Here is a 27,399-nt window from a genome sequence, read left to right on the forward strand (position 1 = left end):
GCAGGTCTCCACTTAAATTATATACACACACTTTCAGTCAGGTGCCTGTCCCCTCCCCTCAAAAAAAAAAAAAATCAAGGCAGGCCAAGGTTTGGTATCTGTCTTTTATATGCAAAACTTAATCTCATATCTTCTATAAATGCCATCATAGCAAGCACTGAAGTATTTCAGCTAGACTTAGAAATCTTTATTCTTAATGCTTAAAAAGCATGAATTGACTTGAGATGACACTGATCTCAGTTTTCCCAAAAAGTTTAGAGGGGTTTGGACACAGGTTTTGAAGTAGGACATTACAGAGATAAGAGCTAGTCAGAAAGTTTGGATTTAGCTACAAACTTCCCTAACGGTGTTCTAAGATTTTGGCTAGGCTAGGGCCCCATCTACAGAGCAGACAAGCAGCTGTTTCTCTGTTAGCCTCCAAACACCACCCTCCTTTTCCCCTCATCTGCCATGTGGGCATATCACTGTTCCCATCAACCCATGTGCCATTTACATCTTTACACAATATGTGAGCCACCCGCCATGCACAGTAGTGAGGAGAGGGGTCCCTATCCATGACCCATGGCATGCCAAAGGATATAACCAAAGCTAGAAGTAACATATTTGTAGCCAAGGAAAGTGCGTGTATTGGTGGGAGGGGAGGGTTACAAACTCAGAATCAGGTGTCACTGGTCCTGCGCCCTCTCTGTCTGGCATCTATTGAAATGTAATTTCTGATTTATTGGCTTCACGTTTATTACCAATCTTTTCCTACCTACTATGCTAAAGTTTGTCTGACATAACTCACCCAACAAATTAATTGTATGAGTTGCTCACAGTTTTATTTGTTACAAAGCCAGGAAGCTAATTATGCAAGTTCAGAAGCATATGGAGCCCAAACATATTAACCCTTTCATGCAAGAATTCATATGCATTATATTCATTTGTGTTGTTGGCAGCGTAGAGAAGTTCCAGGATTTAAATGAACACAATCACTTTCCAATGTGCAATTCATATTAACTACACAATGATTCAAAACAAATTATTTTAACTCATACTATCTAATAACTTCCAGTTTATTAGGGGAAACAATTGCACCTATCACTGATCTGTTTAAATACATACTTTATAAAAAGTCTCATTGTGGCATGTAACCAACTGATGTTTTCAAAAGAGCAATTAATATTAAAATCAGTCTGTTTAGAATTCATTAGGAAGGAGATGGAATTCAAAGGCATGCTGTTTCTCACAAATAGTGCAATCCATCTACCCATAAAGTAGGTACTTAGATTGCACAAAAGGTTAAGTATGAAACATTCCAAACATTTTAAAATGCACCTAAGTCAGAAAACAGCAGTAGCCACTTCTAAGTTACAGTTCCCACTTATTTTCTACCATATACTTTATTTACAGTTTTACTTCCTGAGATGGCCTCAGGAGATGACTAGCTTGTTTTCATGAAGGTCTCAGATGACAGAAGTTATAGAGTCTTATTACAGCATATTTCAGTGCAACACAAACAATATGATAGGGGACAGTCTAAAGAAGCAAGCATATACCCCAAAAGTAAGTGCTCTTGCTCAGCACTGTATGTCCAGCACCTGCCTCTTAACTGTGCTTGTATCCAAATCAGGAACTCCACAGAAAAAGAACATTAGTTCTTAGGGCACAGCCCCCCAAAATAATCAGTATATTGTGTCTTATGTATGTAAGCTTAGTAGTCTCATTCTAGTCCCTATTTTCTCAAAATAAACAAATTAATAGTGTTTGCTCAATAGGCTGAGGAATGAAATAAAAAGGGGGCTGCTAGTTATGACAGAGGTGTCTATTTGCAGCACTGTGTTGGGAAAGGCACTTTGTTATGCTTGATTCCAAGCACTGCTAATAGGTCCTGCACCCACTGACAGTGAAGTCAATGACAAAGCTCACAATGTGTAGGATCAAGCCCTTAGTCTCCTCATCCAACGTCTCCCTGAATTTGAACTATTTTTGAGTTAAGACATGGGTCAGCTCGATAGCTCTGGAGTCTGGTCTCCCATTTTACTAGAGAACAGGAATGGTGGCAGAGGAAACTTTACATAATGCCTCAACAAATGATGAAGCACCTCCAGGGGTAGAGAGGGGCATTCAAATCTCAGTGGCCTATCCAATCCTTGGTCTATCTGCGGAGACTGACCAGGGTGATAGTTAGAGCTGCTGTTAATTACTTTCCAACAGAAAACTCACTTTCCATGGGAAAATGTTGTGTAGGAAAATAATTCCCATCTCTGCAGCTCCCCTACTCCTCAACAACCTGCCTACTGGGATGCCTCAGAGCTAGGGCTACAAGGCTTCTTGGCTTTTGGGCAGCTCAGAAGGTGGACTGCCCTGGAGCCAGAGCTCATAGTCCCTCAGAAAGTCTGGAAGCCCTGGCTCTCAAGCCCCAGGCTCCCCACACAGCAGGCTGCCACAGCCCTAGACACCTTGTGGAGCCTCAAAAACATGTTGAACAGCTCAAAACAATTTGTCATTTTAATTTTTTCAAAGAAAGATTTTGGGATTCCGCTGGAAATTTCAGAATTTGGATTATTTGTCTCATTTCAGAAGGATTTTCATGTCTCAAATTTCAGAATTGCCTGTGGAATGGGAATTTCAGTTTCCACACAGGTCTAGTGGAGTTCAGTGGAGTGGCGCATATTGCGATTTGGTTATCTGTGCACTAAGATCTGAACAGATGCCACTAGCAGGTGAAAGATTCCAAGACTCTTTAAAGGGGTGAACACTTGCAACTCCCAACTCCATCCGAGATCAATGACAGAGATCAGGGTGGTTGCCCCTCAGCTGTCTCAATGTAGAATAGTCTGGGTTAGGAAACACAGAGCATATTCACATACTGCTACAGTAAGAAGGAAGAAGAGTCATACAGTCATCAGTCCTTTTTATAAAAACAATTTAAAAATAGAGAGGTCAGAGAACATTTCACTAAGGAAACAAACCATTCAAAACAAAGAGATGAAACACAATACACAACTGTGCAGGAAAAGTAATGTTTGATACGGATTCCTTAATTAGCTCCGCAGAGTGAAACAACAGTAAGACCTACAATGGCTTCGCCTCCTTTGAATTCTCACACGCCGTGAAGTATTTCAATACAGTGTATGAACAAGAAAAGAAAAGTAAATACTGCATTGCAGTCTATTTCTTAGTGTCTTCTGGCATAAATCACTCCAGCAGTGAACCGTTCCAATGTAACTGCCTCCAAACACACTATATCAGGAAAATTCATACCAATGAAATGTCCAAATAATATTTATAGAGGCTACTTGTTTTCCTGGGGGCGCCAAAAGTCTGCAAATAGGTTGGGTCAAATAAACTGCAGCCAATGTCAAATGGAGCAGGAGGACTTACATAGGAGAAAATCCTTCTTTAGATCTCTGCCTGTTAAAGAACACTGCACCAAAGAACACATGCATTATGCTTGGATGGTCACTATTGCGCTAGACCTGAAACTCTACCATGTCTCAACAGGTCTCACTAGAAATAAGCAAGCTTCCACTGCTGAAAGGAGTCATTCAACAAACAACAAAATTGGCCCCAAAATGTATTGGATGGATTATATTCAACCAGCACTACTGCTGTTCTCTTTTCACGGATAGCACTGACAACATACTGCGAAGAGTCCAGCCAATTGCTGCGTATTGTGATTATGAACACTTCTATACAGAGGGTGTAATCAACTCTATACATAAGGCCTGAGCTACAGCCCATTCACGTCTTTGGTTCTTTTATTTATATTGCTTCCTGGCGGAGGAGAGATGGTCATATGCTGTGAAATTGTCGCGGGGCAGGTGTGTGTTTTGAGAGGTTGTTTATACAGATCCATTAGTCCAGAAAGTTAATTCAAAAACAGTAGCCTGATGCTTAATTTTCCATTCTCCAATAAGCAATATTTAAAGATATACTGGCAAAGTTGAGAGGTCTGAAATTAGACCAACTTGCCCAATCTTATATCATTGGGCTTTTTAAAAAAAAAGCCTTTAAAGACTGGAGATGGAAATGCCCCCTCAAGCATTTATTAGTTTAGAGTCCAAACAACAAGAACAACCCAGCTACTTTCTTTTTCCACTAGCTATCCTGACCCTGGGTTGTTCTGAACTCAGTGATATTTGCAGTCCTGTAGGTGAAGTCAGGGTTGCCCTTTCTTTTGTAACAGCTAATGCAACAAATATTCCTGGAAGTTGTGCAGTGTTTTCAGGAATTACACCACATCTGACTGGTTTACACTATGACTCTAAACCCAAGTATTATTCTATCTGTTTCACAAATGTGGAAACAGAATCAGATGCATCAAATGCCTTCCCTGAGGCCATGCAGGGTATGTCTACACTGTGGGAACACACGTCCCAGCCTGGGTCAACAGACCTCACCCTTTAAAAATAGCTGTGTAGACAGAGATTTGAAGTTGCAGCTCAGACTCTGATGCCTAGGGAGTTGGGTGGGCTTCAGAGCCTGAGCCACAACTTCAAAGCACTGTCTAGAATCATAGAATCATAGAATATCAGGGTTGGAAGGGACCCTCAGGAGGTCATCTAGTCCAACCCCCTGCCCAGAGCAGGACCAATTCCCAGTTAAATCATCCCAGCCAGGGCTTTGTCAAGCCTGACCTTAAAAACCTCTAAGGAAGGAGATTCTACCACCTCCCTAGGTAACGCATTCCAGTGTTTCACCACCCTCATAGTGAAAAAGTTTTTCCTAATATCCAATCTAAACCTCCCTCACTGCAACTTGAGACCATTACTCCTCGTTCTGTCATCTGCTACCATTGAGAACAGTCTAGAGCCATCCTCTTTGGAACCCCCTTTCAGGTAGTTGAAAGCAGCTATCAAATCCCCCCTCATTCTTCTCTTCTGCAGACTAAACAATCCCAGCTCCCTCAGCCTCTCCTCATAACTCATGTGTTCTAGACCCCTAATCATTTTTGTTGCCCTTCGCTGGACTCTCTCCAATTTATCCACATCCTTCTTCTAGTGTGGGGCCCAAAACTGGACACAGTACTCCAGACGAGGCCTCACCAATGTCGAATAGAGGGGAACGATCACGTCCCTCGATCTGCTCGCTATGCCCCTACTTATACATCCCAAAATGCCATTGGCCTTCTTGGCAACAAGGGCACACTGCTGACTCATATCCAGCTTCTCGTCCACTGTCACCCCTAGGTCCTTTTCCGCAGAACTGCTGCCTAGCCATTCGGCCCCTAGTCTGTAGCAGTGCATTGGATTCTTCCGTCCTAAGTGCAGGACCCTGCACTTATCCTTATTGAACCTCATCAGATTTCTTTTGGCCCAATCCTCCAATTTGTCTAGGTCCTTCTGTATCCTATCCCTCCCCTCCAGCGTATCTACCACTCCTCCCAGTTTAGTATCATCCGCAAATTTGCTGAGAGTGCAATCCACACCATCCTCCAGATCATTTATGAAGATATTGAACAAAACCGGCCCCAGGACCGACCCTTGGGGCACTCCACTTGACACCGGCTGCCAACTAGACATGGAGCCATTGATCACTACCCGTTGAGCCCGACAATCTAGCCAGCTTTCTACCCACCTTATAGTGCATTCATCCAGCCCATACTTCCTTAACTTGCTGACAAGAATACTGTGGGAGACCATGTCAAAAGCTTTACTAAAATCAAGAAACAATACATCCACTGCTTTCCCTTCATCCACAGAACCAGTAATCTCATCATAAAAGGTGATTAGATTAGTCAGGCATGACCTTCCCTTGGTGAATCCATGCTGGCTATTCCTGATCACTTTCCTCTCATGCAAGTGCTTCAGGATTGATTCTTTGAGGACCTGCTCCATGAGAGGACCTGCTCCATGTCTACACAGTTATTTCTACAGCACGACCGCAAGACCTGCTCACCCAAGTCTGTCCACCCGGGTGGGGAGGCTCACCGCCATAGGCTGTATACACATACCTCTAGTGACTCAGCGTCAGAATCTAGATTAAGCCTCAGTATTGTCTGGCTTCCGGTGGTAGAGTATCAGGCAGCGAGTATGCAGGGGTGGCGCTTGCCGGCCGGCGTGGGCAGTGCACAGAGACATACTGTCCCCCTCCCCCAAGGGGCACGCAGAGATGTGCAAGCAGCCGGCCGCTTCCGGGATGCTATGGCAGTCAGGCAGCCTGCCTGAGCCCTGCTGTGCCGCCGGCCGGAAGCCACCTGTGGTAAGCACCTCCTGGCCGGAGCCTGCACCTCGCACCCCCACTCTCTGCCCCAAGTCAGAATCCCCTCCTGCACCAAACTGCCTCCCAGAGCCCGCACCCCAACACTCGGCCCCAGCCTGGAGCCCCCTCCTGCACCCAAACTCCCTCCCAGAAAGAAACTAATGTAACAGCTGTTCTAAGGTAAGAAGTAGGTTATTTTGAATTAACTTAACTATTTTCTACATGTTTTAAGCCTGAAATGTAACCACGGAATAGATTTCTGTTAATTAAAAGGCAAGTTTAGTATTGCGTTAATAGCCTTGATGCCATAATTGTGATCATTTTGTTTTAAATTAGGAAAAAGACTTGTATACAGGGGCCCCACAACCCAAGTATGTAAATTGCATTCTACAGCTCTGTGTAGTAGAGTTACCACCAGAAACAGAGGCTTCTTATACAAGGAAGGTTAATGTGAACTCTAGACGATGGCTTTTGGGGAAATGCAGTTTAATAATTAAGTGACCATTTTGTTGTAGACATTTTATTGACTAAAGTAAAGAATGTGGGTTTACCAAAGGAATTGTATATTAAAGGGTTTGTATTAAACAGTCTGCAGCACCTGCAAGTTACGTTGAGGGGGAAGTGGTCATATGAAGAGGGAGAATATAATTATTTAGGTGATGGATTATGTGTAATCCCTTCCTACATAAAGGGCAGAGTTACACAGACAAGGAAACATCTTTTAGTAGAGTTTAGAAACTGCTAAATCTAATGTGGAAGAAAGTAGAAGTCTGAGCTTAGCAGAAAACTGTAGGTCATTGATTTTATTGCTTGTTTGTATTATAAATTAGTTGTCAACTCTTTACATTAAAGTAATATTTTAGACATTTGTTCTTTTTAATAATTTTGAAATAAAAAGACAACTTTAAATACAATCCCTCCATATATCTTCAAGAAAGTATCCCTTACAATATCTCACTTTGCTTACGCTCTATGGTCCAGTAATACATAAAAATTGGAATGATGTGACCTATATATATAGCCCTGCAACTGGCATTCCTAGGCATAGCATAGGAAAGTTAGAAAGTAGGGCCCTAACTCTGCAGTTTTACAACCTATTTCAATAGAGTTCTCCACACAATCCATCCACCCGTTGTAGACTGTAGGACTCCATCTTAACCTATCCATCAAAACCAGTCTTGACTTGTGGCAAGACTGAATGTGAACTGGAACACGTAACTATGCCTCCTGTACATTACAATAGGTGAATTGTTTTTCTAATGGCAAAAGAATATTATTGTCATAATATGACTAAGCCAGGACTCCGGTCCCTCTACAGTGCTAACATGGTTATGCAACTGAAGTACTAAAACATCTACGGTGACTGAACAATAATCAAAAAAATCATGTTTGTAGGTTACAAAGCTATGCACATAAAAAGTCTTGCTTAACCAACAGACACAGCAACATTTTATTTTAACCTTCAGAAATCAAAAGAACAAGTTCATGATTGATAATGGGAAAATCTCTCATTGTAACTACAGACTTAATGGGATGTATATCATTCTAGGTACATTATTATAAAATTTCCTCAATTTTTCTGTTCAGGTCAAACATTATATTTGACATGTAACAGGTTTAATTTTACTTCAATTCCATTTAGCTTTAGTTCAAATGAAGACTAGAGACTACTTAATTATGTTTTTGATTTTCCTTTAAAGGGGTTTTTTTACATTAAAAAAGAAGCAGCAACTTAGATTGCTACTAAAGTTGTATCCCATTTACCAATACTGTAGATAGTTACACATTAAATGAGATTTTTCTATAGCTAGGTATTTTTATCATGTCCATCCACCTTCCAGACCATCATCTTTCTTCTGTTTATGACATTACATTGTTTGCTACAGTAATAATTGCAGTAGCAGTTGTTTAGACTTTCCTGAACTTTCTTCGACCAAACATGTGGAGCAGAAGGAGAAAAGGAAGCCAACAAATTTAAGCACCAAATGCAGTATAAAGTAAAAATGTGTACAGAAAACTAAGAAAAACAAAGGAGAGATGACTGGGTTTATTTATTAGGTATGATACGAGAAAGTTTCCTATAGTTTTTCAACCAGAAGTTATGGGTTTGATGCTAGAATCATTGGGTGAAGTTCTATAGCCGTTAAAGGAGGTCAGACAAGGTGAAAACACTGGTCCCTTCTAGCCTTAAAAATGTATGACTAATGTATTCTCCTTTAAAATGTTCTCCCCTGGTAATTAACCAAAAACTGAGGAAGGCAACTGTCTATATTCTTTTAAATGTTTCCATCAACTAATGACTGAAGATTCACCCCTGCACTGATGCCAGCACTAGCAGAGGGAAGACCACTTGAGCATCCCCTATTTAGGGGCTATAGGGGCCAGTTTGGCCTTTGGTACAAACTAAGGCAAGCCCTTGCTTTCACTTTGTGTCCATGCTGTAACAGTTTGTATGAACCCCTGCAGGAGTACAGAATCTCTAGATTGCAGGACTAACCTGACCACACCTCCTCCTACTCCCAACACAACCAAGCCCACCCCTATTGCACAGTTGGCACTAAGATGAAAAGGGCATTCCTATAACAGAGGTATTTCCCGCCAGGGCTTATGCCTGTCCAATGGCCCCTGTGTGCCAGCTAAGCTAGCACAAGAGGGCCTTTGGGCAGTGATGAACATGGCCCACTTCCTCCTTCTAAAACAATTACAGGTTGCATAATATAAATAATTCTAGTTAGATATGAACCCTAACCATACCCCTGAATCCAATCCCACCCAAACTTTTAGATTCCACAGTTCTAGCACAATGAAGAGAGGCAAAATATACCAATATGAAAGGTCAATTCTTTTCTCATGTATGAGCTTCCAGTTCTTTGAATGGAACTTGCTCCTAACACTAAAATATGGGGGATTAAATGATGCTTGTATAAAACTGCAGTTCAGACTGTATGCGGTTCAGGGCTGTATGAGCTCTACCAGCAGCGTCAGAGACTTCTGCTACTATTCCTTTAAGTTAAGTTTGTGTAAGGAGTGAATAATTAGGCTGTCATTTATTATTTGTTTTATTAGTTGAGATACCAGCTTGTTTTGTCTTCTCCCTGAAGTACCAACACATTTGGAGTTCACACTTTGAATACTAAAAGCGTCTTAATTCAAGGAACAGCAACTCAGGTCAAGACACTCCTATTCCAGGAAGGTGGTATTGTGAATCCTCCGTCACCCCATGAACTCGGAATTGAGTATTATGCAGTCATTCATTTGGTGCAAATCTGGTCCTCTTCTCCATGGCCACAAAAGGCCAGCCCCTTGCCAGCAGTTTCCATGCACAAGCAATGCAGATGGATTTGGGGTTGCCAGGCAGGGGTGCACACCCGCTGCACAGCCTGCAGATCAGGTCCCTGGTCACTCCAGGGCCACATGGATCATATGGAGATGGGGCATGGCCAAAGGTTTCACTGTTGTTAAATCTCCAGGGCTCCACCACAGAAGAAGTGTATTAGGGCAACAGGGTTGGTAGAGTCTGCAAAGCCATTCCATTCCCTGTAAGGAAAAAAACTCTTTTGTCCCGCCACATCCATAATGCCCAAACCAATTATTCTGGTTGGATTCTGGACTGATGACTTACATGTTAATACTTAGTCAAACAATAACGTTTGCCGATACTTCCAAAATATTGTTTTGCAGAGGACCCTCCACTGATAATCAAAAGGCAAATGGTTTCAGACTGAACTAAGGTGTTTCATCTTGGAATAATCTGCAGAACTACATATATAATGCTTATATTTGAAATGTTGACAGAAAAGAAAAACAAGCCAGCTATGCATACGGATGCAGCATGCAGCTATTAAACACAACCTAGCTCATTAGTATTGAAATTAAATACAAAAAAAAAAACCTCAGATGAAACTCCAAGATCAATTTGAGCCAGTTTGCAGGCCAGAGAAATCCTCATTGTCTCCTCACAAGTGACAATGAAAGCCTTATTGAAACCACAGTTTTAAACTGATGAACCTGAGATAGAGTCATGGGCTTCCTTGAACTCCCAGGGGTAAAATTCTGTTCTGGACTCACAAGCATAGCTCCCATCGCCTTCAATGAGAACCCTTCATGGACAACTAATGCTGGAATTTGACTTAAGGGAAATGAACATAACTCTAAACAGACACCATCTCGTACTTCACCTATGAGAAGTCAATTCCCTTAGCTGAGTAGTAATTAATTTATAAATAGAGATTCTTCTTCAGAAACACAATACATGTTGCAGTCCTGCCCCACTCACCCCATTCCTGGAAAACACACACTTGTTTTAATACCACTGTGTGCACATTGAAATCAGTCCTTTTCCTCACTATTTCCCGCTTTGAATAAATATGGTTTTAAAGAGCTCCCCTAAAACAATTAACATTTTAGACTCACTTCATCCAATATTCTTTGTAATATTCACAATCTCACAACGAAATCATAGGAAAGGCTGAGGAAAGTGCTCACCTATCTAACAAAATAATATTTTTTTGTTTTAGAATAAATGTTTTAGCTTTAACAAGTCCTATAGGAGGAACAATGTTCATGGGGTTGGCTCCTACTTACAATATGGGCATATTGTGATTTTCAGATTCTTTTGGGTTTGATAAGCCTCAAACTCCTTGCACTGCTTTACATACTCTCAAAGGAATTAACCTTATTCCTTCGATATGCAGTATAGAGTGAGGATGTTTTTATTACATTAATTAGTTATCATAATAAAACTGACTCAATTTACTAATTAGAGACAGTTGAAAGAAAAAGTTTTATTCTAGGAGGCTAGTAATTGCAGAGAACCTTACAAATACTAAGTCAACTGAGAGTCTACACCAACAGAAGTCCCTATAAAGCTTGGTAGTGGTCTCCAGTGATAGAAACTCCATCAGGTGAGGTGTGGCACAAAAAATGGCTGAAACAGCTCTACCACCAGGGCACTCGCTGGAGTTCACAGGAGCCTGCACTGTCCCAAAAGCACGCAGAGTTAGACAGAGTGACCAAAGAATTCAGTGCATGTAACCAACGGTCTTTGCCAGCTGGTTTCCTAAAGCACCCTGACCACAACTTAAAGCTGTCTTCCACTGAAGGAAGACTGCAGGCAAGCAGGTGGTAAAAACACTCCCTCCCACACTCAGAATGAATCCCCACCCTGGACACAGAAGAACCAGGCTGGCATAGGAAGCCTGGTAATTTATACCTTCCTGTACTGACTCTAGTGCATCTAATCCGCTAAATGGTGTAATGTAGCAAAGGTTTTAAATTAAAATCAATAATGTTCCTTCTGCTATTTACACACTAGATAACATCTGTTGCATAGCCTTTCAAACTTAGCATTTCAAACCTCCCCATCCAAAGGCTAACGCTGTTCCCTTGCTCCCAAAACACTGAAGAAGGGAACAGTTGTTTAAGTAACGTACATCTCTGACATTGGCCTTTAGAGCAACAGCCATTCTAAATAAACTATTAAAGTTTTGTGGCTTTCAGAACACACTGACTAACGGATTTAGTCTTCAGCATTTAAATTGCCTGCATGCTGTAGATGTTATGTTAGTGACTGTATAAGCCTCTGAGTGTTTAAAAAAAGAAATCCATGCAAGACAGGAATCATACAGCATCCCTATGAATATCGAAGACCCTCTCAATATAGGCTAATCCACCTGCACGCCCAAGCAGTGTGAATTACAGCTAATTTGAGTACCTCAGACAGCTATATACTTACCTAAATGTACCACCATTTCCAGGGGAACAAGTACCAGCTTCAAAGGGAACCATTTCTAACAATGATATATCTCTAGAAATGCTGATTCTGAAGATAGTACATGCAAAATAACGTCACAGCGCAGTGGGTAAACTGACACAAGAGGTTACCTGCGTTTGGATTTGGGCAACAGTTATTTTACTGCTCATGTGTCTCTTAAACAAGGTGACTGAATCTAATAACTACCATATATTTTAAAAAGACATCTCATTCTGATATTAAATACTAGTATCAGCTTATAAAATAATTCTCCCTGTAATGATTAGTCACATTCAAAAGCAACAGATCCGTCCCGGGAAACAGCACAAAAACAAGGAGAGGATCTACTCACATTCCTTTGAGCCGTTGCCACATTTTCTCAGCGTGTCCTCCTATTTGGTACTTTAAAGAGGTGCCTTCCAGTTCCCGGGCCGTTTCAGTAGCTCTAGACCCCATGGTAATTGTCCTACAGCAATACAGTTACAATCAGGCTCAGCAGCAAGTAAAAGCATTCCTTAGTCCACTACAAACGTCAGAGGATCCACACGTTATACAGTAGCAGCTCTCATCTATCCAAACATTTCAGAATTACAAAGCTAAGGAAAGCTTCTGGCTGAATTGCTATTTACTTTGATAGACAAATCCACTCTCTTTCTCCCCCTAAGCACACAGCACTATAAACAGCTTCTCTGACCTCACAAGTCTACTCCATACATGTGAGCCAGCTACTACACTACTCACTGACTGACTGCTCAAGCTCTATCCCCATGCACTTCACTTGTAGGTATATGCACGTAAGCACAAAAGCTTCCTTAAAATGTATTAGAATTCATTGCCATGCAGGAGAAATGTGAATGACTTTAGCAGTCCAGAAAAAAATTATTATTATTATTATTTTTTTTGCTGCTGCTGCTGTGCAGGTCGGAAAAGCAGGCTGCAATAGGAAAGCAGACGGTAGAAGCCAATATCAGCTGCACCACCGTAAGAAATGAACGCCTGCTTAAATGCCAGAGCTTTTGTCTCTTTAGGTGATCCTGAATTGGTCTTCAAGGAATAAATATCTACCAGCCTCTTAACAACATAACTGAACAAACGTTAAGTTGGGACTCTAAGACATGTATAAATCCCTTCAGAAGAGTAATTAGAGAGCTCTACAGGTTGTTATTGAAGGAATATGCTGTAATCATGACTATTCACCTTCTCCTAGCAACTCCACACAGTAGGCAACTGTCAATTTAACTGGTGGAAAATGCAGCAGCTGCAAGACAGCCTGCTGAATGAATCCTTTGGGACAATAGCTTGCGTGTGTCAAAATCCGATGTTGAACTGTTTGTGCATGCCAGAGAAAAAATTAAGTGCATGTAAAGAGCAAAAGGAATGAGAACTAAGTGGTCTGCCAGCCATGCAGCAGATTGCCAGCTCTGTCTCTACAGCGCAAACCCATGCATTTAGTTGCACAGCCAAAGCTGCTGTTTGACTAGAACTCGGGTTAGCTCTGCATCACTATATTTTATTGCTTGCTCAACTGTGTTTGCAGAGCTTTTCAAAATTCGATCTTTATTTTATAAACATCTTCCTTCTTGTTTTGTGAATAGACAAGGATCTGCAACTCTGGAGAAAGATCCAACTAGTCCCAGATACCACTAGCTTGTCTGTGCATCGGTTTCAACCATACAGCATTGTGTATGTTTAAAAGTAACAAAGATGTGAGGTTATGCGTGATCTCCATCTGAAGTGGCTGGCAGAGATGGGTGAAAATGCCAAGGAAAAAGAAAAAGAACAATCACAATAATTCACTGTCACTGAAGTTCCCCTATCCATTTCCCTTCATTTTCTCATAAGTTTCCGAATGGATGATTTCCTCTCCATTAAAATACATTTTTTAAAAATATCCCCTTTATGTCCTATTAATCTCTATTCTGTACTGGCCCCTGCTTTTTCCTCACTGATTTCTATCAGAGAGATCATTAGCTGATGCATTTCATCTCTTTCCCAGGTTTCACCTCTCACTTGCACTGGTTTTAAATTGGTGTTGTTACATTGACTTCACTAGAAGTATTCCTGATTCTCACAGGCACAAGAGAGAAAGAGAAATCAGGCCCATAGATTTCAAAGGGTTTTTTTTTAAAAAGTCAGTGTGTGATCTACACCTCCCCTAACTTTTGCTTGCAATGAAGAGTGTCATGTGACAAAACTGAAGAACCACAGAAACAATCACTTTCTTTAAACACTGTGTCATAAATATAAAGGGAAGGGTAAACACCTTTAAATCCCTCCTGGCCAGAGGAAAAACCCTTTCACCTGTAAAGGGTTAAGAAGCTAGGATAACCTTGCTGGCACCTGACCAAAATGACCAATGAGGAGACAAGATACTTTCAGAGCTGGAGGGGGGCAAGAAACAAAGGGTTCACTCTGTCTGTTTTTTTTGTTTGTTTGTTTTTGCCCGGACCAGAGCAGGAATGCAGGTTAGAACTCCTGTAAAGGGCTAATAAGCATTCTAGTTAGATATGCGTTAGATTCTGTTTTGTTTAAATGGCTGATAAAATAAGTTGTGCTGAATGGAATGTATATTCCTGTTTGTGTGCCTTTTTGTAACTTAAGGTTTTGCCTAGAGGGATTCTCTATATTTTGAATCTGATTACCCTGTAAGGTATTTACCATCCTGATTTTACAGAGGTGATTCTTTTACTTCAATTAAAATTCTTCTTTTAAGAACCTGATTGCTTTTTCATTGTTCTTAAGATCCAAGGGTTTGGGTCTGTGTTCACCTATGCAAATTGGTGAGGATTTCTATCAAGCCTTCCCCAGGAAAGGGGGTGTAGGGTTTGGGAGGATTTTTTGGGGGGGAAGATGTTTCCAAGTGGGCTCTTTCCTTGTTATATATTTATTAGACACTTGGTGGTGGCAGCAATAAAGTCCAAGGGCAAAAGGTAAAATAGTTTGTACCTTGGGGAAGTTTTATCCTAAGCTTGTAAAAATAAGCTTAGGGGGTTTTTCATGCAAGTCCCCACATCTGTATTCTCGAGTTCAGAGTGGGGAAGTAACCTTGACATGGTGGTGGAGCGGTGGGATTAATTTGAAATCATTTTGATATCAATTTGAGATTTTTTGAACCAGAAGCATAAATTTTTTTAAAAGGAAATATTTTTTTCCCTTTGGGCTGCTGGAAAGCAGGTTTTAAGCTGAAAGTAGTTAGAGTTTCTTTTGTCTCTGCTTGGGGGCCAGAGCAGAGACAAAAGGGAATTGTCTTTTGTGAGCTGGAGTTTTCTCTACCTAAAGGCAGGGTAGTTAACCTTCTGCAGGGAAATTCACAAGTCTTCACAGACCTGAAGTTGTTTTTTACCTAAGAGCAACTAGAGGGGTTTTCTGTCTATTTGCCTGGAGACAAATGTGTTAGTTTGTTTGGTTTTTTTAGGATTTTTCTGTAGGCTGACAATCACTATCAGAGAACATAAGTATCTGGTTACAGCACAGCAAAATTTTACAAGCCAAGTTATTTGTTTTTTTTAACTCTCGGGTGTAAAGTTAGTTAAAAACAGAGAAGCAAACATGACAGAGCCCAAGACAGAAACAGCCAAAGAGGCTGTCCACAGGAGAGCTATGGAGGCAGCGAAAGAGGCAGAAAAACACCAAGGAGCTGCTCACAAGAGAGCTATGGAGGCAAGGGAAAAAGAAATGGAGGAGAGTGAAAAAGAGAGGAAGCATGAACTGGAGTTGGAGAAGGTAAGGGCTGAGCAGAATCTACTGGATAACCCTAACAATCCTTCCCCAACAATCCACAAATGGGAGCGACTATGTCCACAGTATGATGAATCCAGTGATATTGCTGAATATTTTCTCACCTTTGAGACACTGAGCACTCTCCATAAAATTCCTGAAGCTCACAAGATGACCACATTGGTCGCAAAACTAACTGGAAGAGCTCTGGACATATTCAATAAGATGCCTATTGATGAGGCTTCTGACTATAATAAGTTCAAGGATTTGGTTTTAAAGCAATTTCAAATCATATCTGAAACATACAGAGTAAAATTTCGAACCCTTAAGAGAGGGCCTGGACTAAGTAATGTGGCTTTATCTAAACCAGATGAAGAATCTGTTAGATAAATGGGTCCAAGGCAGGGGTGTCACTAGCTTTGACAGAATGTGTGATTTGATAGCTCAGGAGCAATTCCTGAATATGTCCAAGGAGGAAATAAAACAGTGTTTATGGGACAAGGAAATGGACTCAGCAGAAAGTCTTGCTTCTTATGATGATCAATACAAACAGTCCCAGACCACCAGAGAGGCGGGGCAAGCTGGAACAAAACGGGTGGAGGGAGGAGAGAGAAACAACCCTGGTCACAGTTGGAGCAGATACCAGAAGGGAAAGCCTCAGACTACACCCTACTACAGCCCAAGTCCCCAACTACACACCAAGGAATACTCCAGACCCCTTATCATCCTGCCACACCGTTCTCCAGCAACCCACCTCGCCCCCAGTGACCCGTCAGCTGGATGATGTTTTAAATGTAACGAGACGGGACATGTGAAGGCCAACTGCCCCAAGAACCCCAACAGATTACAGTTCATTGCACCGGAATCACACCAGAAGTCCTCAGGCCCAGATACCTCCCAGATACCCTCAGAGCGGAGGGAAACTGTGAGTGTGGGTGGGAAGAAGGTCACCGTGTGGAGGGACACCAAAGCACAAGTGTCGGCTATCCGTGCTTCCTTAGTGGACCCCAATTTAGTCGACCCAGAGATCCAAGTAACAGTTCAACCCTTCAAGTCCAACTCTTTCAATTTGCCTACAGCCAAGTTGCCTGTCCAGTACAAGGGCTGGTCAGGAACGTGGACTTTTGCAGTCTATGATGATTATCCCATCCCCATGCTGTGGGAGGAAGACTTGGCCAATCATGTGAAGCTAGCCAAGAGGGTGGGAATGGTCACCCGCAGCCAGGCTAAGCAAGCCGTCCCGCCTAGCTCTGTTCTGGAAAATTCCACCAGGACCCGGTCAGAGGTGATGGATCTGGACCCCATGCCAACGTCTGCAACGGCAGTAGTGGATCCAGTCCCAGAGACCCAGACAGAGCCAGTCCCAGAACCGGAACCGGCAGCAGCCGATAACCCTACACAAGAGGCTCAGCTGGAGCCTGAATCCCAACATAGTGCACCAGCGGAGAGCGGTTCACAGTCAATGGAAACAGCCCCATCCCCTACATCACTTCCAGAGGGACCAAGCCTAGGTTCACAATCCAATGAGGAACTGATTCTCCAGCATCAAAGGAATAGTTCCAGACTGAACAGGAAGCAGATGAAAGCCTCCAGAGAGCTTGGATGGCGGCATGGAGCAACTCACCGCCTCTCAGCTCTTCTAATCGATCCAGGTTTGTTGTAGAAAGAGGACTTTTATACAAGGAAACTCCTTCTGGTGGACACCAGGAAGACTGGCATCCTCAGAGACAGTTGGTAGTTCCAACTAAGTACAAGGTAAAGCTCTTGAGCTTGGCCCACGATCATCCTAGTGGCCATGCTGGGGTGAACAGGACCAAAGACCATTTGCGGAGGTCATTCCACTGGGAGGGAATGGGCAAGGATATTTCTACCTATGTCCGGTCTTGTGAGGTATGCCAAAGAGTGGGAAAACCCCAAGACCAGGTCAAAGCCCCTCTCCAGCCACTCCCCATCATTGAAGTTCCATTTCAGTGAGTAGCTGTGGATATTCTGGGTCCTTTTCCAAAAAAGACACCCAGAGGAAAGCAGCACATACTGTCTTTCATGTATTTTGCCACCCGATGGCCGGAAGCAGTAGCTCTAAGCAACACCAGGGCTAAAAGTGTGTGCCAGGCACTAGCAGACATTTTTGCCAGGGTAGGTTGGCCCTCCGACATCCTCACAGATGCAGGAACTAATTTCCTGGCAGGAACTATGGAAAGCCTTTGGGAAGCTCATGGGGTGAATCACTTGGTTGCACCCCTTACCATCATCAAACAAATGGCCTGGTGGAAAAATTTAATGGGACTTTGGGGGCCATGATACGTAAATTCATAAATGAGCACTCCAATGATTGGGACCTAGTGTTGTAGCAGTTGCTCTTTGCCTACAGAGCTGTACCACATCCCAGTTTAGGGTTTTCACCATTTGAACTTGTATATGGCCGTGAGGTTAAGGGGCCATTACAGTTGGTGAAGCAGCAATGGGAGGGGTTTACACCTTCTCCAGGAACTAACATTCTGGACTTTGTAACCAACCTACAAAACACCCTCAGAACCTCTTTAGCCCTTGCTAAAGAAAACCTAAAGGATGCTCAAAAAGAGCAAAAAGCCTGGTATGATAAACATGCCAGAGAGCGTTCCTTCAAAGTAGGGGACCAGGTCATGGTCTTAAAGGCGCTCCAGGCCCATAAAATGGAAGCGTCATAGGAAGGGTCATTCATGGTCCAGGAGCTCCTGGGAGCTGTTAATTATCTCATAGCCTTCCCCACCTCCAACCGAAAGCCTAAGGTGTACCATATTCATTCTCTAAAGCCCTTTTATTCCAGAGAATTAAAGGTTTCCCAGTTTACAGGGAGGAGATGACGCTAAGTGGCCTGAAGGTGTCTACTACGAAGGGAAAAGTGCTGGTGGCGTGGAAGAGGTGAACCTCTCCATGACCCTTGGGCGTATGCAGCGACAGCAGATCAAGGAGCTGTGCACTAGCTATGCGCCGACATTCTCAGCCACCCCAGGACTGACTGAACGGGCATACCACTCCATTGACACAGGTAATGCTCACCCAATTAAAGTCCAACCTTACCGGGTGTCTCCTCAAGCTAAAACTGCTATAGAATGGGAGATCCAAGATATGTTACAGATGGGGGTAATCTGCTCCTCTGGAAGTGCATGGGCATCTCTGGTGGTTCTAGTTCCCAAACCAGATGGGGAAATACGTTCTTGCGTGGACTACCGTAAGCTAAATGGTGTAACTTGCCCAGACAGCTATCCAATGCCACACACAGATGAACTATTAGAGAAACTGGGATGGGCCCAGTTCATCTCTACCTTGGACTTAACCAAGGGGTACTGGAAAGTACCACTAGATGAATCCGCCAAGGAAAGATGTCGGGCTGTATGAATTTAATGTACTCCCTTTCGGGCTGTGGAATGCACCCGCCACCTTCCAAAGACTTGTAGATGGTCTCCTAGTGGGATTTGCCTACCTTGACAATGTGGCCATATTTTCGGATTCCTGGGAAGAACACCTGGAAAATCTACAAAAAGTCTTCGAGCGCATAAGGGAGGCAGGACTAACTGTTAAGTCTAAGAAGTGTCAAATCGGCCTAAACAGAGTGACTTACCTTGGACACCAGGTGGGTCAAAGAACTATCAACACCCTACAGGCCAAAGTGGATGCTATCCAAAAGTGGCCTGTCCCAAAGTCAAAGAAACAGGTTCAATCCTTCTTAGGCTTGGCCGGTTATTATAGGCAATTTGTACCGCAATACAGCCAAATCGCCACCCCACTGACAGACCTAACTGAAAAGAAACAGCCAAATGCCGTTCAGTGGACCAAAGAGTGTCAGAAGGCCTTTAACCAGCTTAGAGCGACACTCATGTCTGACCCTGTACTAAGGGCCCCAGACTTTGCCAAATCACAGATGCATCCGAGCGTGGTGTGGGAGCAGTTTTAATGCAGGAAGGTCCAGATCAAGAATTCCACCCTGTAGTGTTTCTCAGCAACAAGCTGTCTGAGAGGGAAAGCAACTGGTCAGTCAGTGAAAAAGAATGTTACGCCATTGTCTACACTCTGGAAAAGCTACGCCCATATGTTTGGGGACGGCGTTTCCACCTGCAAACCAACCATGCTGCACTACAGTGGCTTCATACTGCCACGGGAAATAACAAAAAACTTATTCGGTGGAGTTTAGCTCTCCAAAATTTGATTTCGACATCCAACACATCTCAGGAGCTTCTAACAAAGTGACTGATGCACTCTCCCGTGAAAGTTTCCCAGAATCAACTGGTTAAAATCATCCTTGAGATGTGGATAATGTTGTTAGTCTTTATATACTTGGTAGTATATTTAGAGGTGCATGTGTCTTATTAACTCAGTTTTCTCCTAGAGCTCCAGGAAGAAATCACAGCCAGTGTTTCACCCTATCTGTGATTTGGGGGGCATGTCATAAATATAAAGGGAAGGGTAAACACCTTTAAATCCCTCCTGGCCAGAGGAAAAACCCTTTCACCTGTAAAGGGTTAAGAAACTAGGATAACCTCGCTGGCACCTGACCAAAATGACCAATGAGGAGACAAGATACTTTCAGAGCTGGAGGGGGGCAAGAAACAAAGGGTTCACTCTGTCTGTTTTTTTTGTTTGTTTGTTTTTGCCCGGACCAGAGCAGGAATGCAGGTTAGAACTCCTGTAAAGGGCTAATAAGCATTCTAGTTAGATATGCGTTAGATTCTGTTTTGTTTAAATGGCTGATAAAATAAGTTGTGCTGAATGGAATGTATATTCCTGTTTGTGTGCCTTTTTGTAACTTAAGGTTTTGCCTAGAGGGATTCTCTATATTTTGAATCTGATTACCCTGTAAGGTATTTACCATCCTGATTTTACAGAGGTGATTCTTTTACTTCAATTAAAATTCTTCTTTTAAGAACCTGATTGCTTTTTCATTGTTCTTAAGATCCAAGGGTTTGGGTCTGTGTTCACCTATGCAAATTGGTGAGGATTTCTATCAAGCCTTCCCCAGGAAAGGGGGTGTAGGGTTTGGGAGGATTTTTTTGGGGGGAAGATGTTTCCAAGTGGGCTCTTTCCTTGTTATATATTTATTAGACACTTGGTGGTGGCAGCAATAAAGTCCAAGGGCAAAAGGTAAAATAGTTTGTACCTTGGGGAAGTTTTATCCTAAGCTTGTAAAAATAAGCTTAGGGGGTTTTTCATGCAAGTTCCCACATCTGTATCCTCGAGTTCAGAGTGGGGAAGGAACCTTGACACACTGTACAAAGTACTTTATTAGATTAAGGAAGACAGAAGGAGCTGTAACGCTGTCCTTCTTTTGTGGCTGCGCTGAGGAACTTCTGCCTAGAAACCTCCCAGTCCTGTTCTGCATGGCAGCTTGATACAGTTTTAAAGAAATAGTATACATATTCTCACAGGGAGTAACAGATATGAATCACTAGCACTAACGCGAATTCTTCCCTGCCCCCTACCTCTCACTCCCCCACATCTGAAGCAATGCAAACAAAATAATTATGTGTTGATACAATCCTCCAGGGACAGAGGGAAATTTTAAGCCCCTATTTTTCTCATAAGGCATTCACTCCCCCTGTAGTACGATTCTGTGATGGGAAATAGTGCCAGTTTCTAGTGGCAATAGCACCATGTTTAATCGGTTCTTTCCCCCTAAGGGAACAGAAGGAGTGTTTGAGAATATCACTTTTGATATTCTGAAGAGGAGGAAATGTTGCTTGTTCTTCAGGTATTATGCTCTGGTTGCTCCCCTCAGGTAGGGCTGAGGTTATGAGCAACCAAGACAATACTGTTATACATTGGGAAACTGCACTGAAGCTGGCGGGTGTAACAGCTGCCTTCCATTCAGTATAAGTGTGAAAAGCAATTGAGTTCCTTTGTGAAACCAGATGGCTGAAGCAATAGGAGCACCTCACAGAGCACAGACACATGGCAAGGCTTGAGCAGAAATTTGAACCATGTGACCCAAAGGGGTTTCTCTGAGGACTGATATAGCAAACACAGGGGCTAGAAGATTGATTGGTGGAGTTGTGAATATTTGTGTGAGAGAGAGAGGCATCAGGAAACACACAGAAGCAGACACAAAGAAGATAGTAGAAAGCCAAGGAGACAGCCAGCCCAAGCACTGAGTGTAGGGTCCAGAGAAAAGCTAGAGAAACAGCTTTTGGGGCAAAGTGATGCTGAAAGAGGCTTAGAACTGTGAGCAAAACAAACGACTTACTTGTTTGATTCCTACAGTGTTCAGGGAAACAGCACGTATACATTCTTTCTAAATAAACAGCATTGCATCACAGATATCTGACTCCATTACCAAAACTTGGAGCCAGGCACATAGGGGTAAACAGGTATTCTGCACCCACTATTTCCACTTTCAGGAAGATGGGTAGGAAGGATGGAGAACAGACAGAACCTTAGCTCTGCCCCCATCAACATGCCGATCAGGAGGACAGCAATAAAATTACAACGTCCCTCCCTGATCAGGTGAGAAATTATGGCTGCCAGGGCTGCTCCCTTACTGTGGGCTGTTCTAGGCAAAATCTAGCCTCAACTAGTTCCAAATACTAACCAGTGGGCAATTATTTTAGGAATCAGCATTTACCCAAGGGGATGGCAGCTGAACTGATGAGCGTGGGTTTTTAATGTAAAGTAATAAATGTTTTTCTCTGGCCTCGCCTTGTTCTTGTTCTGGATTACTTGTGTCATTCTCTCAGCTTGCTAGGTTTTAGAGCCATTCTCCTCTCCCTCGCTCTTTGTTTTCTTTTCTTTTTTTTTAAACAACAACAATCTTTTCATCCTTTGTCTGCATCTTTTTAAAGTTTAGCTTTATATTCATGAGTCATTCAAGTCAAGTCTCTGGGTATTAGGCAAAGCTCTGGTGATTCAGTTTGGAGATTTTAAAATTTCTTTAGCACCCTGCTCTATCCCCCTACCTAAAGCCTGATAAAATTGTCACTGTGCCACTTAATCTTCAAACAAGTACTTAAATTCGATGTTGAAATATAACATGGTATGCCCTTCCCCCGCTCATGATTCAAAGTGCATCCTTTCCTAAGGATAAATGGAATTTTGGCATTAGGAAAGGAAGAGACAGTGTCTTAATATACAGTTAAAAAGGCGCCGTCCTTCCTTGTACTATTAACATTGAATAAGAATAAAAGTTAAAAATTACACAGAAAAATCCACTTTTAAAAACAAGGGAAAAGCCTGCAACTAGACAGATTAGAGAGTTGGCCACTGGAATAGGACAAGGGCTAACACAGGTTTTGATGAGGAGGATTAGAGATTTATTTTAGATAAATCCTTTACTCCTGAAAGGAAACAAAACATGCCACATTATTCACTATTCTGTTCAATACCTGTAGATCAAAACTAGCACAGAAAGAGAAAGTAACAAGAGACCTGAAGAACTGATTTCTCATACTCTCATTATCGCTCATCTTTTCAAACCTTACAATGCAACTTTCCCTAATCAGGAGAACTGCAGGAGAGCCAGGAACTAATTGAGGAATTTGGAGTCACTGCAGTAAGCAAGGCTTTCACGGCAGCGAGGAAAGGCTCTGGCGAGGAGAGCTGCCTCCCTCCACCAGAGTCTTTCAACAACGTACGTAACTACACACATTGCAGTGGGCATGCAGCCAGCTTTTCACCACTGCATGTAGCTGCACATACCCTACATGCCATCACCAGTGGCAGTACAGATGTAACCTAGGGCAATGCCTAAACTTCGGGCTGGTCTACACTACAAAGTTAAGCTGACCTAACTACATCACTCACGGCTGTGAAAAATTTCACACCCTGCGGAATGTAATTAAACTGACCTAAGCCTCCCTGCATGTGAGGCTTCCAGGGAATTTTTGTCAGGCGGTCTTCTCCACATATTCTTCTTTCTCCTTCTGCCTATATCCTGGTTTTGTAATGGCATACAATGCCTTTCATCATAAACAAAATCCATGATTCACCTGCTTTGTCCACATGTGCTTCCTCTGAACTGATGTAAAGGGATGGTTGAGATAAGAAGAGCATCTAGTCTTAAAATGCACAGATCTAATGTAAATTGCAAAACTGGCACTGGCAAACTAGCCATGTTACAATAATTTGTGATTTGTGCAGACTGCCCACAGAATAGATTTTGCCACTGGCAATAGAACTAAGGTACAGCAGCTTGATGGATTTACACAGACAGCCCACTCAGTAAACTGGCACTGATTAAACTAACTAGCTAAAAGAGTTTGGACTGATATAGACTCCCAAGCAAACTGGCACAGACCAGATGACCCAGATAAAGGGAATTGAAAGGGAATATACTTTTGGTCTTTTTAAAAAAAAAAACTTTTTCCTCCACAGCAGTTTGATATAGTTCCTGCTAGTAACCACGTGCATTACATCCCCAGAGGTTTAAATACAGTATTGAAAAAGAACCTCCTATTCATACACTACTTGTGTTGAGGGTTCACTAGTCTCATAGGTATTAAGGACTTGGAGCCAGATTTACAAAGGTATTTAGGAATCTAAGGATGCAGATAACAGCCTATTGGGATTAACAAAAGCTTCTAAGCAGGTTAGGCACTTAACTCATTGAAATCAATGGGAGTTAGGTGCTTATGTGATTTAGGCACTTTACAGACCATTTGGGAAGGGTGTAGGGATAGGTTACAATAGCCAACTCTAGATGAAATGCTGGCAGTATTGTGGGAGTGGTAATAAGCAGATTTATACATGTAGAAGATGTGGAAAGACATGAGTTCAAGGTAAGGGATAACTGAAGATTTCAGATAGACGAGATAAATTTAAATTGAATGAAGGAGAAAGAGAGAGGGTAGAATAATGCTTGGCGACATTCTTCATCCCTTCCCCCCCTCCAAAAATAAATCCCCTCTATGCCTTTGAGACATTTAACTGAAATAAATTAGAAGGAAACAATACATTTTTGGTCAGAACAAGCAGAAGATGGCTAGGCAGAATCATTAAGGTATTTGGAGCAGATACATGGATCACTGGCCCAAGAAATTCAGAGACAACAAGTAGCACACAAGGAGTTCTTCAAGAAAAACAGGCCGGACATGAAGGAATGAGAAAGGTCACGCATCTGAAAGATTTTGGGGTTAACATCTTTATTTAAAAAGCACTTGTGCTTAGTACAGTAGCTGTGGAAATACAGGAGGAAGGACTCAAGAAGCAAATACTACTTTTGGGGAACATCATTAGTAAAATGGTTTGCAACAAAATTAATACTCTGAGTTTTAGAAACTCTGCCGGCACTGCACTGGACGTGAAATGTATTACACAACTTCAAAATCACCAGAGAGAGAGAGAGGATCAAAGGTATTACTTTGTACTGTACAAATACACAATTTACTATTCAGTGACAGGATACACAGGAATAAAACAAATGTTCTGGGTTTCACGGTGTCTCTTTTTAATTTCTACAAACCAGCTGTATCAATTGATAAAAGTCTCTTCCATCAACCTCCTTAGGTTTTTTCATACAGCCACTGTGGAGTAAATGATACTCTTACCTGACCCCTTCTGACTAATAAAGTACCTTAAAACACGTCAATCTAAACATTCCAGAGCCATGACTGACATTTCAATGGGACCTGTGAAAAAACTAATTGACAAATTATCGTTCTCAGCCTATAACTGCATAGGGGAAATGCAAGGAAGGAATATGCAAAAGGCATTAAGAAATCTGGGTTTGACAAAGTGACTCCAGCTTCTCCCACTAAACCAAGGAAAGATTAAGGAGATAACTAGTTGACTGTGGTGAGACACGGACAAAGGAAGTAGAATGAAATGTTGTTCTAGCTAACAATTGTCTAATGAAGCCATTTCAAACATTCACTTTGAACCACTCAAAGGAAACAAGAAAACGTTCCCTCTAGCTGAACAGTATTTCCACAGGACCATGGCAACAAGAAAAAGCTCCTTGGTATTTATAAAAGGCTACAATGGAACAGATGCCATTGGAGCGGGGGGAAATCTCTTCACCATCACACAAGGGATTTGAATTAGAAAATGTGTCCACCAATGCAGCCTTAACATAGCTTTCCCCACCTACCCCACACCACCACTGTAAAACACTGACCATTTATTCCTGCCCTTTGTTTCCTATCTTTTAATCAGTTACTGATCCACTGAGCCTTTGTGAGAGACCTCGTTAAGAGCTTTCTGAAAGTCCAAGCACACTATATACACTCTATTACCCTTGTCCACATGTTTGTTGACCCCCTCAGAGAATTCTCATTGATTAGTGAGGCATGATTTCCCCTTATGAAGCCACGTCGACTCTTCCCCCAACATCTGTGTGTCTTGTAATTCTGTTCTTTTCTATCGTTTCAACCAGTTTGCCTGGTACTGAAGTTAGGCTTACTGGCCTGTAATTGCCAGATCACCTCTGGATCCTTTTTATAAAAATTGGCACTACATTACCTATCTATCAGTCATCTGGCACAGAGGCTGATTTAAGCAATAGGTTACATACCAAAGTTAGTAGTTCTGCAATTTCATATTTGAGTTTCTTCAGATCTCAAGTAAATACCATCTGGTCTTGGTGACTTATTACAGTTTAATTTATCAGTTCATTCCAAAACCTCCTCTGTTGACACCTCAATCTTGGACAGTCGCTCCGATTTGTCACCTAATGGCTTGGGTGTGGGAATCTCCCTCACATCCCCTGCAGTGAAGACCGATGCAAAGAATTCATTTAACTTGTCTGCAGTGGCCTTGTTTTCCTTGAGTATTCCTTTAGCAACTTTATCGTCCAGTGGAACCCTCTGGTGGTTTGGCAGGCTTCTTGCTTCTGAGGCACTTTACAAAAAATTGCTGTTAGTCTGTGTGTGTTTTGCTTGTTGCTCTTCAAACTCTTTTTTGGCCTGCCTAATTATAACTGTATACTTTAATTGCTGGAGTTTATTCTCCTTTCTATTTTCCTCAGTAGGATTTGACGTCCAATTTATAAAAGGATGTCTGTCTCTAACTGTCTCTTTTACTCTGTTGTTTAGCCACGGTGGCATTTTTTTTGTCCTTTTACTGTTTTTTATTATTATTATTAGGAGTATATATTTAGTTTGAGCCTCTATTACAGTGGTTTTTTTAAAAAAATTTGCTTCCAGGAATTTCACTTTTGTGACTGTTCCTTTTAATTTCCATTTAACAAGTCTCCCCAGTTTTTAATTGTTCCCCTTTTTGGAGTTACAGGCTACTGTAGTGGGTTTCCTTGGTATATTCCGCTCCTACAAGGATATTAAATTTAATTACATTATGGTTGCTATTACCGAACAGTTCAGCTATGTTCCTCTCTTGGACAATATCCTGTGCTCCACTTATGACTAAATGAAGAAATGCCTCTCCCTTTGTGGGTTCCAGGACTAGCTGTTCCAAGAAGCCGTCATTAATGGTGTCTAGAAATTTTATCTCTACATCCCGTCCTGAGGTGTCATGTAACTAGTCATTATAGCGATAGTTGAAAATAAATCCCCCATTGTTGTTATTGTTTTTTCTGTTGTAGCCTCTCTGATCTCCCTGAGCATTTCACAATCACCATCCTGGTGGTCGATGGTATATTCTTACCACTATACTCTTATTATTCAAGCATGAAATTTCTATCCATAGAGATTTTATGGTACAGTTTGATGCTTTTAAGACTTTTACTATATTTGAGTCTATACTTTCTTTCACATATAGTGCCCACCAACATGACCTACTCTGTCATTCCTATGTATTTTGGACCCTGCTATTACTGTGTTCCA

General features: G+C 42.0%; 1 protein-coding gene and 1 long non-coding RNA gene across 10 annotated transcripts in view; both read right to left on the reverse strand.

The window, feature by feature from the left end:
• The window catches only part of PDE1A (phosphodiesterase 1A), a 373,257-nt gene that overhangs the window by 233,274 nt on the left and 112,584 nt on the right, over positions 1-27,399 (reverse strand). For 2 of the 9 annotated variants that reach the window (XM_075117995.1, XM_075117996.1), the window contains exon 2: positions 12,291-12,404. In XM_075117995.1, coding sequence (XP_074974096.1) covers positions 12,291-12,394 — 104 coding nt within the window. In that variant the 5' untranslated portion in view covers positions 12,395-12,404. Of the gene's footprint in view, positions 1-12,290; positions 13,042-13,135; positions 13,263-27,399 lie in introns of those variants that run through there. The other 7 variants (XM_075117998.1, XM_075117997.1, XM_048869744.2 and 4 more) reach the window with 7 other exon arrangements.
• On the reverse strand, positions 9,228-12,006 carry LOC142068558 (uncharacterized). The gene is made up of 2 exons (XR_012664396.1): positions 11,921-12,006; positions 9,228-9,723 (listed from the first exon to the last, which is right to left on the reverse strand). It is a non-coding gene; the product is annotated as an uncharacterized LOC142068558 (long non-coding RNA).

This window comes from Caretta caretta, chromosome 11 (assembly GCF_965140235.1).
Source record: "Caretta caretta isolate rCarCar2 chromosome 11, rCarCar1.hap1, whole genome shotgun sequence".
Taxonomy (NCBI): Eukaryota; Metazoa; Chordata; order Testudines; family Cheloniidae; genus Caretta; species Caretta caretta.